Source organism: Pogona vitticeps, chromosome 5 (assembly GCF_051106095.1).
Source record: "Pogona vitticeps strain Pit_001003342236 chromosome 5, PviZW2.1, whole genome shotgun sequence".
Lineage (NCBI taxonomy): Eukaryota > Metazoa > Chordata > Lepidosauria > Squamata > Agamidae > Pogona > Pogona vitticeps.
The window spans coordinates 196,217,061-196,227,660 of NC_135787.1; the positions used below are offsets into that span (position 1 = coordinate 196,217,061).

Sequence of the window (10,600 nt, forward strand, 5' to 3'; positions counted from 1 at the left end):
CCTCTTCCCCCCCCCCGCAACTCAGGAGATCTGGGAGCAGCAGCAGCAGCAGCAGTAGCCCCCCACCACTGCCCCCCCAACCTTCAAGGCAACCCACCAGAATTTCTAAGCACAGCCTTGACTCTCTTCTGAAGACTTTGGCTGGAAGGAAGCGCCCCCCCCTTCCTCAATATTGGGAGAGGGAAGAAGGCCAGTGAAGGCAGTCCCCCCCCCCTGCCTTGGTAAAGGAAACAGGGGTGGGGGCTCCAGTTGTTTTCACTTCCTTCTCCCACCGGTCCACCCACGGAAGGGGCCCTTTTCCAACCCTGGATCTCAAGATGGATCAGACACCCTCTAAACCCAGAAACACCCCCCTGCACCCCCCCACCCCCACAATGGGAGTCTTGGGCACAGGCTGAGCTTGGTAGGTTTATTCCTTGCGTTAGTTCTCTGTCTGCAATTTCTGCCAGCCAGCCAGCCTGCCCGCTTCCCTGTGGGCGCTGGCGGTGGGGTGGGGTCCCGTAGCCCTGTAGCCCGCCAGCCAGCCAGCCAGCCTCACGGTGGCCCATCCTCAGTCATGAGGGGCTGTATTTGGCGTTGGCAGCAGCCAGGCTGCTCAGCCGGCAAAGGGGCTGCAGCCACGTGGGAGTCTCTTGCTGCCAGAGGCCGTAGCTCTGGTCGTCCATCCAGCGCAGGAGGTCCAGATCCGAGGAGTGGGTCCCGGGGTCGCTACTGCCTCTTCTCGGGGAGGCCTTCGACAGCCGCCCTCTGCATCGCGCGCACACCAGCGGTGGAGGCATGTCGTAGAACAGCACTGGGAGAAGGAGCGAGCGAAGAGGAGGAGGAGAAGAAGAAGAAGAAGAAGAGGGTTTGAACAGGTCTGCCTGCAAAAGCCAACTCCCATGGGATGCGGACGGAGCGGGAGCCCAACTGAGCGGGGCCAAGACTTGGGTTGGCCTTTGGCTCCCCCTAGAGGCGGCAGGGCGGGCTTCCCCAGAGTCTGTCCAAGGAAGGGGCCAGACCGAGAGGCGAGATGCAACCTGGAAAAGTTGCCTCTTGGGATGATCTGGGGAATCCTCCGGCCCAGGTTGGCGGCCCCCCTCCTGATCATGGTGGCTGGGAGAGGGTGGGGGTGGTCGGACAAAAGGGTCACTTTTCTAAACTCCCTCCAAGGCTGCCAGCTCTCCGGAAGGGCTCTCCCGGGTCTCCCCCAGCATCAGACTGCTCTGGCTGCTCCCACCCTGACCGAGACGGGCTCTCTCTCCTCCTCGCTCTTCCCTTCGGCTCCTCTGGTTCCCATTCCACAAGAGGCTGGGTGAGGGGGCTGCTGAAGGATGGGAAGGGGCAGAACTCCCAGGGAGGGGCTCTTACCTCGTATGTCATTCGGTACGGCAAACGCGTCTTCCTGGAGGTCTGCGTGGAAGGACATCCTGGCCAGGGAGGAAGCACAAGAAAGAGTAGCTTCAGGGACGGACTTCTGCCCTCTCTGAAGCGAAATGGGCCCATTTCTACAAAACTCAATTGAACTGATCACACATACACACACACACACACATTCTCTCTCTCTCTCTCTCTCTCAAAGGAGCAATTGATGGTTGCAGTAGAGCATGTAAGCTTGCAGGGTGACACAGAAGTTTTCTTTAGGCTGGTTGTTCACAACCAACGTTTAGAGAGCAGGGAACGAGGTTGTCCTCTGAGAGCAGACCCTGATGCTCAGTCCGTGTGTGCCGCTGAGATAGTACAGCCCCTTCAAGTGTTCCCAGATATACTCAAGAGTAGGCTAGTTCATAACAGACACATGCACACAGGACCCCACAGGAACGAGACGGGAAACATACCCGGGTTTAAAAATCCGGGGCTATATGGGGGGGGGAGGCAGAGGAGCCCCATCCGTGGAATTGCTTGCCCTGGCTGAGAGGAAGGGAAGTGATTCTCACGAAGCCCTGGCCACAAGGGCTGCAGGGTTGTTATAGCTCTGGCCCCCAAAGCCAGAGATCCGGCTTAACCAGCTCCTTGTTCTGTCCTCTGCAGAGACGTCCTTCCCTCCTGGAGGCCCTACTGCCAAGACTGGCCAAAGACCTTTTGTCGCTCCTTGGCTCCGGTGGAAGGTCTGGCCCTTCTATTTATTTATTTTTTTCAGCCTCAGACTGTCAGCCGGCTGAAGTCATTCCCCAGAAGGATCCCTGAGATCCTACTCTCAATTCCTCAAGTGATCTTAGGTGACTTCCCCTTCCCCACATCCCTGGTCTTTGATCTCAAGGGGAAAGATCTGAAAGGGAGACAGACAGGTTGGCTAAATTGGGGTAGGTTCACAAACTCCAGACTACGCACCAGGGTTTGAAGAAGGACAAGGACTTTTTAGCACACAGATAGGTGGGGATTCTTTTTAATCTCCTCCCTTCAGTCCTTCACATAAAGATTCTGATTGCAGCACAACAAACACAACTAAAACCCAAAAGATCAAAAACCCTATGAACTAATTCACACTTCATGAGAGCAGGGGTCCTGACTTCACAGGCTTGCACACCAGTAGTTAACGGTATCTCCCTGACTGCCAGGATTTTGATGCTAACTAGGCTTTTGAAAGCTTAAGACCCATGTATGATTGTGGGCCCCATTTTGCACTCATCCCACCCCAACATCCTCTGGCCTGCACCCAAGTCCCAAATCCAGTATCCTCTGAAGAAATAGATTGCAATCCACTAAAATTTATATTAAAATAAGTCTGTTAGTCTGTACAGGGATTTTCCTTTTTTCTTTTAATGTTTGGCCACCGTGGCACCAGCCATTTTTGAAGGAGGGAAACGCCACAGCAGGCAAAGCTAAAAACATCATCATCATCCTCTTAGAACTGCAGAGCTAGAAGGGGCCCTGGGGATCAGTCCAGACTTATCAAGGAGGAACAGCAGGGGATTCGATCTCCCAACCTCTGGCTCCACCGCCAGATGCCTTGAACCACCTAGCTATCCGGCCGTTTGCCGGAGTTTAAAAGGCTGGGGGGAGGGATAAGGGACGAGCAGCTGCTGCGCCATGTTTTGCCAGCTACCACGCCAACGATGGATGGATCCACTCACTTTCTTTGCTGCTCTTTCTTCCTCGGAGACGTTCCCGAGATGTTTGAGGAGACCCCGGACACCTTCTTCTTGACTTTCTTCATGAGACTCGGGCTCCTCCGGGGTGACCGATCAGAGCCCTGTGGTCACAGGGGAGAGAAGCGGGGGGGGGGGAGAGAGAGAGAGATGTCAGGGCCAAGCCTTCCTCTCTGCCCAGCCCGCTCCTCCAAGGAGCCCCTTCTCCCTCCCTGTCTTCGCCATCCCAGAGAGAAGGAGGGCGCCTGCTCTCCCCTTTCAACAGCCATGTGGAAGGGGAGGATCAATGAATGGGGGGGCAAGAAGGGGACCTGCGGGGGGGGGTCTCTGTTCCTGGACGGGGAGGGAAGCCCTGGAGCCTGCCTGCCGGCCGGCCGGGAAACCATCTGACCTCCGCTGAGGAGCTGCTGGCGCTGCTGCTGGCGCTGCTGGGCACCAGGCTGTGCCGGATGCGGATGGCGGGGTCCTTGGTGGTGATGGAGAGCCCCCACTGCAGGATGTCGGCCAGCCGGCTCCACAGGGTGAAGACCACCCGGGGATGCTCCTGGTGCAGCTGCAGGAAGTAGACTTTCCGGGTCATGGTCTGAACCCTCAGAATGCGCAAGGCGACATTGTGGACAGACAGCCGGACGTACCTGAGGGGAAGCATCCTGAAGGGGGGCGGGAGAGAGGCAGACAAAGGAGGGGGGGGTCAGATGCTTTGGGACCTGGATGAGACGGGGCCAAAGGTGCTGCAGGGAAGAGCGGTGTGGTGGGGGTGGCGCGGAGGAGGGCGCCAGGGCCAGCCAGCCCTCCCGCACGGCAGGGCTCCCTTGGACCCGCAGCGGACAGCGAAGTGGTCTGGGAGCCCCGTAACCGCTCCAGAGTGCGGTTGCACACGCAAGTTCCAGGGAGGGGAGGGGGGCATGACCTCTCCACAGGCCACAGACCTCCACGTTCTACCTTCGGGCCTCATCTATCCTACCAGATGATGTTTTAAAGGTGCGCTCAAGGAGAATTCAGAGGCCACATCCCACCAGGACTCTTCCCAGCCGAGCCAGCCGTTGAGAAAGAGAAAGGGAAGCCCAGGCCAAGGGCCACGGGAAGCAGGGCCGTGAAGGGCCCTTGTCCATGGGCAGAAGCCCACAGAGCCCTGGAGGGCCAAGGGGGCCAGTGAGCAGCAGGAATCCAGCACAAGGGAGGGGGCAGTCGGGGGGGAGGGAGGGAGGGCAGGGAACTGCTGGTGGATGGAGTCCAGCGAGGCAGGAAAGGGGCTCTTTGACGCCAACATGGGAGAAAGCAGAAGGGGGATCAGGCTATGGAATCTATAGGTAGTTGGAATACATGTGCTTTTGAAGGGGAAAGGCTAAAGGCCGGCAAAGGAATCCATATATTTTGGGAGAGCAATGGGGTGAAAAGGGGTACACATTGATATTATTGGCTACCTAAGTCCCAAGGGTGAAGGTGGTGGCACGGGTGGGGAAAGGTTTTTTGTGTATTGTGTGTAGTTACTACTTCTGTTATTTGTAATTTTCTTTCTTTTTAAAAATCAATTATTAAAAAGAAGAAAACGGGGATCGTGGAAGATGGGCTTCTGTGCTGTGGAGGAAGCAGAGCTGTTGAGTAGCGGCAGGATTGGAGGCCTGATCCTTACTCCGAAAGCCCCTTGGCACGTTTCCAAACGCCTGGTCAGGTGAGCAGTCGGCACGGGGGCCCAACCCTTCATTCCTAGCCAGTCCTAAAGGGCAAAGCGGAGTCCCCTCTCCTCACCGAGGACTTTCCCCTTAGCTGAAACTGGGCCTGGCCGCCAGCAGGAACTCTGAAGCGGAGGGAAGGAGCCCCACACGGCTGACCAAGTTGCACCGGCCGAAGCTGCCGGCTGGTCACCAAGACCGCGTTTGCTGGGGGGGCAAAGTTCTTGCATGGGCCCCTGATCCTCTTTCAGGACACAGTCCTAAGCCCCGGAAGGCTGGCAAGGTGTGGCGAGGGAGACGGGCTCAGGAAGGGCAAGCCCAGCTTTTCAGGAAAGGACCCGAGAAAGGTGGTCACATGACAAAAGGGGGTGCTTTCTCTTCTCAAAGACTGCCTGGCCCGCCCTAACCCAGGCATGGATGGGAGAAGGGCACTTTTTTGGGCAAAGGGCAAGTTGCTCGGGCAGCCTGAACCGCTGGAGAACACCCCCCCCCCACACACACATACCCAGCCCCTTTACCTGGTCAGCTCTATGGCGGGTCGCTTCCGAGACTCGCTGGTCCCCTTCGGGGGGCTTTTCCTGTATTTGGCCATCAGGAGCACGTTGGGGAGGGGGAGGCAGGGGTCCGAGGAGGTGACGCCCATGATCACGATGGTGGGCACGTTGGTGATGTTCACCCACTTCCCCTTCTTCGTGACCTGTTGGGAAATGTCCGACACCCCCCACCCCCCAACCAGGGCCAGTTATAGGTCTGGAGCACAAACAGCCGTCGCTCAAGGCTGCTGCTTGCTTGCCTTCTCCCGGGGGGCAAATGGCTGTGCCCCCCTGACCTGAAATTGAGGGGCAGCTGAGGAGGAGGAGAGAGGCTCTTGTCCAGTAACCAAGCCAAAGGCTTCAGCCCCTTCAGGGGTGACAGGAGTCGTCCTCCCCCCCCCTGCACCAGCCGTTCTGCTTGCAAGCAAAGACGGTCAGCAAAGAGGAGCAGCTGGCTCCCACTCCGTTCCCTTGGTGCTTTCTAGGCACAGCCGAGGAATGCTCCGGAGGCGCCTTTGCCCTCCCATGGTAGGAGCCGAGTCCGTGCAGATTCCCTCCCCGACAAGGAGAAGGTCCCGCTGTAGCCCCGAAAGGGCCACACGAGGCCCCAATACGGCCCTCCCTTCGGGAAAAGGGCCCCTGCATCCGTGGTCCTGCACAGAAAGCCTAGCAGGCCGAACCAGGGAGCTGCCCTCTCCCCCACCCAGGAGCAGCCTCGAGGCGAAGGGTCTCGGCCGGCTCCTTCTGCCTGCCAACGAACCCCAGCTTTGCCTGCTCATAAACATGCCGGAGAGGCTGAAGGCCACAGTTGTCCAAGCCCCCCAAGCTGGCTGTGGGGATGAGAGAGAGGCTGGCGTGTCGGGTCGAGAAGGACATCGCAAGGATGGCTGAAGAGGGAAGGCGCGCACAAACCTATTAAAACCCAGGTTGCTCGGAATGAATCTTCTTCGGTGGACTCGTGTGTTTGTGTGCGTGTATTTGTGTGTGTGTGCACACCCGAGTCTAATCCCAGAGATGCCCGGCAGCTGCTGCAGTTCTCGGCCCCTTCCTCTCTCCCTACGACCTCCTGCCTCCAAGGGGCCCTCGGCTCATCCTGCCCGCGGGCGGTACCTGGACAAAGTTGCTCTCAAAGACCGCAGAGTTGGGGAACACGTTGTAATCGGGCGAGTGGATCAGCTGGCACAGCGGGCCCCCTTCCAAGCCGAGCGCCTTGCCAGCCTCTTGGTGGCCAGCTGAGCCCCTTCTGGCCATGGGGCTGTGCGGAGGAGGGAGGCAGGAGGAGGAGGAGGAGGAGGAGGCAAGCACCGGCCGGGGCTCAGCATCCCTTAGGGCTGCGGCTGCTACCTACGCAGCCCGGCCCTAACCTGGTTCGGCTGGTCGGCCAGCAGGGGGCAGAGCTGAGCTGATCCCGCCTCCAGAGCCGGCGTCCTAGCAACAGCCTTGGAGGAGGCGGGGCCAACTGGCCAGGGCTGTGATGTCACACTGACTATCCCTTGGGCCTTGCAAGATAGCCCTTGCAATCCAGGCACAGGAAGGCAGCACACGAGAAGGGCTCCTGTTCAAGGCACCAAAGCAAGCTTTTGAGGTTACACAGCATGCTTGAGCAAGATATTCATGGCGCAGTGGGTTTCAGTGCCTGATGAACGAAGCTACACCTGGGAGGAGCCCCACCGGCAGGAGGGAGCAGTCAGCGGCCCTTTATTTGCCACTCAGGAAAGAAGGAACTCCCAGGACAGGAGAGAAACCTGTGGAAGGAGGGGTTTGCGCGCACGCGCGCGCGCGCGCGCGCACACACACACACACACACACACACACACACACACACACACACAGAGGCTGCACCAAGGAAACACCCCCACCCGGCACAGACAGACTCCTGCCGTTTAGCAAAACAACCCAGCTTTTATTTTAAATAAAAACGTGACCCGTGGCCGCCTGCAGGGTGAACCATCCATCGGCTGGGAGCTGAAGGGGATGGATTTTAGTTAAAACACACCTCAGTGAGGAGGGGTCCGTGCCCCTGACCCCCCACCCACCCCCCACCCCCACTTCTTCAAGGCAGCCAGAAAGAGCCAAGAGGAGGAGGAGGAAAGGACGAAGGGCCGCCTGGACTCCTCGAGGGCTGGGCTGGGGCTAGTCCAACGTTCGGTTCGGCTGCCGGACAGGCATCGGCACCTCTGCCCCCCCTCACCCCCCACCCCGCCCCAGAAGCCCCACCACGGCCTAGGGTCAGGGAGGGACCGCCCGACCCCACTGGGGCCAGGGTTGGGGGACCGCACTCTGTAGGGGAGGGATGATGATTCCTCCGCAGCCCTAACTGGCTCCTTTTCGGGGCCCAAACTCTGCAACTGACATTGTACTGGAAACAGGATACCACCTTGGGTTCCAGGCAGCTCAGCCCCTCGCGCACCATTGCCTTTCTTCCTCCGGGGGGGGGGCAGAGGTGCCTTGCTGCCAGCCGCTCCCCCCTCCCCCGTCTGCAAGGGACCTCAATCCCTGTGGGCATCGGGCCCTGCCCCAGCCCCCCCTCCTTTTCCACCAGCAGCTGCTGCTGCCCCCCACTGGCCTGGTGAGAGATCCACTCCCACTCCCAGGTGGGGGAACTCCAGACACAGGTGTTGAGAGGGCTCTGCCTGGGTCAAAGGACACGCCAAGGACTCACAAAGATGGGAGCGCCTTTGCCTTACGGGCTGCCTGGCCTGACCTTCTCGCTGCAGTGCAGAAAACTCCAGGCACCCCAGAGGGGGGGCTGGCTCCTTGGGGGGGGCTTTCTCCTCCTCAACCAGCCCCACCCGCACTCGGTCCTCTGGGGAAATCATGGCTGGAGGGGAATCCCGATCCTGGCCCGGAAAGCTTCAAAGCCACTTCTCTCCGACGTGGCACAGCAGCTAAGGGGCCGGCATCCATCATCACAGCGGAGAAAGGAGGAGGCCAAGTGGCCAGAGCATGCGGAGCCCAGCCCAGCCCTCGGCCCAAGGAACAAAGGCCCAGAGATACAGGGAGGCAACCCCGCTTCCATGTGTCACAGGCCCTTAGCGGCCACGCTTCATGGCAGATCCGTGGTATGCGTTTGCAGAGTTCCCGGCGTGGTCTCCAGCTCCCGGCAGATGCACCCCACGGATGGTTTAATCCAGCAGGGCTGGTCGCTGAGTTCCAGTGGCGACATGCAGGCCTGGCTTCTTCGACTGAGCCCTCCAGGTCCCTTCCTGTCCCACGGCAGGCCAGAGGGGAGCAGCACCATCCAGATTTACGCCGCCTCCCCCCCAACACGCCCCCTTGCATCCCATCCACGTGGCCTGTGGTCCACCGAGGCCGTCCGGCGGCTCATGAGAACGAGCCGAAGGCTTTGCTGGTCCTTCTGTCCCCCACGAGACCCCCGTGGGGGCCGTCCACGGGGTTCCCCTGCTCCGGCTCCATCCACGGCCCGGAGAGGCAGGGGTCCAGGCCCTGCGGGGGCCTCAGGTCGCCCAGGAAGTCCACCAGGCCCAAGAAGGCCGTCACGAGCGAGAGGAAGAGGCCCAGGAGGTAGAGCTTCACCAACCAAGGCATGGCGGCCGGCAACGGGGCTGACACCCTCCCGAGGCGCGGCTCTCTCTCGAGGGCTCCTGAAAAGGGAAAAGCACACACCCTGAGGGGAGGGGGGGGACTTTGCAGCGGCTCCTAGGACGACACCCCCTCCCCGTTAATGGAAGGAAGCCCCCCCCAACCTCCCCATTCCAGCCCCTTCCTCTTCCTCCCCCTCCAGAGACGGTCCAGAGCAAGCTCCCACTTTTGCCAAATAAATGCCCGGGATCGCGAAAATCAGCCCCACCGGCTCGTTCTCATTAGCTTTAGAATTTCAACCAAGGCCAGGATTGGGGAGGGACAGAGCCGGCCTCAGCCCCTCCACCGCCAGAGAGAGAGAGAGAGAGAGGAGGAGGAGGAGGAAGGGCGCAGAAAGGGAGGCGGCATGCGCGCCTCTGCCCTGTTACATGACTTGGCGCGGAGAGACCCTCGTGGTCAAGGCCTCGAGAACCCTCCGATCTGACTAAATAAGAAGAACTTGAACCGCCCACTTCCCTTGCCCTCCGGCAGGTTTCTAAACCTCAAGGATGGGGGGGGGGGGAAAGGGGCCCGGCTTGGTTTCGCGCAGCCACAGGCGGCCCCGCGCGCGGCGCAAGGGCCGGAGACCCGCGCCCGAGAGCCCCGGCGAGGCCAGGCCAGGATCCCGCGCAGCTCGGACCCCCCGTCGCTAGTGTCGGGGGCAGAAAAACCAGCAGAGAGGATCGGGAGGGGGGGCGTTGCATCCCGAGGCGGCGCTCCCCTGCGGAAACAGCTGGCGGGGAGGGGCGGGGCGGGGGCTGTCGGCAGCACCTCCTCCGCGGGAGACCCCCGACGGCGGCGTCCAAGGGAAGGGGCTGCCGGTCTCCGAGGCGCCGGGAGACCCTCCGCCAGCCCGGCCCGGCCCGGCCTTCTCCGGACACCGCCGCGGAGGGGCCTCGACGGGGCTCCGCCCGCGAGGAAAAAAGCCCCCCCCGACGTCCTCCCCGCCCCGGGAAGGGGGTCTCAGGATCCCGACAGGGTGCGCGCAGCCCGTGGCGCTTTTCCTCCTTCCCTTCCTTTTGGGGCCGGGGGGGGGGGCTCGAGGTCCAGGAAAGGCCTCGTTTCGGGAGCGGGGAGGGATCTGAACGGCCTTCTTTCCGGGCGGACTGACCGACCCCCCCCCCTCTGCCGCCCCCTTGCCCAAGCCAGGCCGGACAGCCCCCTGCCCCTCCGGCCCACCGCGCCTGCGCAAAGCCCCCCCCCCGGGGACCGTCTCTCCCCTTCCCTTCCCTGCGCGGACCCCCCCCCCTTGCTCCCCCTCCCGGAAAGGCTTACGGGCTGGTCGGACGGACGGGACCGGACGGGCCTCCCCTGGCCGGCCCTCCCGCGCGCCCCCCGCCTGCTGCTCGGCCCCTCCGGCAGGACCCTTGTGTGTGTGGGGGGAGCGGGGCCGGGCGCCCGCCTCTTATGCGCCTCTTCCCCGGGGCGGGGCTTTTCCGGGGGGGTGAGGGAGGCCCCGGAGCGACGGCCCCGCCCCTCCCCTCCCCGCCGGGGGCCCCTCCCGCCTGGCCCGCCGCGTCCCGCACGTGCCGATCGCCCGGCCCCCCCCCTGCGGCGTGGCCGCGACCCTTCCCCGGACTGGGATCCTGACCGGGGGGGGAGGCGGGGGGGGAGGCGGGGGGGGGGCCGCGCGGTTTCGTCCTTCCTCCGCCCCGTGCAGAACGTGCCACGGCTCCGAGCTGCCTCCTGCCCGGGAAGGGCTTGGCCGAGCCTCCTTTGCGTTCGGCCGCGGCTGCAGCCCAGC

At 61.8% G+C, this 10,600-nt stretch overlaps 1 protein-coding gene across 3 annotated transcripts; it reads right to left on the bottom strand.

Annotated features, from left to right (window-relative positions):
- Positions 1–395: 395 nt before the first annotated feature.
- GARIN1A (golgi associated RAB2 interactor 1A) lies at positions 396–10,306 on the bottom strand. 3 transcript variants are annotated; one of them, XM_073002361.2, is made up of 7 exons: positions 10,132–10,306; positions 7,979–8,879; positions 5,260–5,438; positions 3,460–3,718; positions 3,054–3,172; positions 1,351–1,409; positions 396–793 (listed from the first exon to the last, which is right to left on the bottom strand). In XM_073002361.2, the coding sequence occupies exons 3-7, from the start codon at positions 5,382–5,384 to the stop codon at positions 555–557; spliced, it is 801 nt and encodes a 266-aa protein (XP_072858462.2). In that variant the 5' UTR covers positions 5,385–5,438; positions 7,979–8,879; positions 10,132–10,306; the 3' UTR covers positions 396–554. The 3 variants fall into 3 exon arrangements, with proteins under 3 accessions (XP_072858462.2, XP_078232906.1, XP_020659403.3); XM_078376780.1 differs by lacking the exon at positions 10,132–10,306 and having other exon boundaries at positions 7,979–10,030; XM_020803744.3 differs by lacking the exons at positions 7,979–8,879; positions 10,132–10,306 and adding an exon at positions 6,385–6,619.
- Between the last annotated feature and the right edge of the window lie 294 nt (positions 10,307–10,600).

Bases quoted from the DNA above. Each gene is read 5' to 3' on its own strand.
- GARIN1A (XM_020803744.3), bottom strand. From the start codon at position 6,525: ATGGCCAGAAGGGGCTCAGCTGGCCACCAAGAGGCTGGCAAGGCGCTC. The intron at 5,439-6,384 runs GTACCGCCCGCG...ATTTCCCAACAG, and splicing joins TTGAGAGCAACTTTGTCCAG to GTCACGAAGAAGGGGAAGTG. The intron at 1,410-3,053 runs GTGAGTGGATCC...CTCCCTGGCCAG, and splicing joins AAGAAAGAGCAGCAAAGAAA to GATGTCCTTCCACGCAGACC.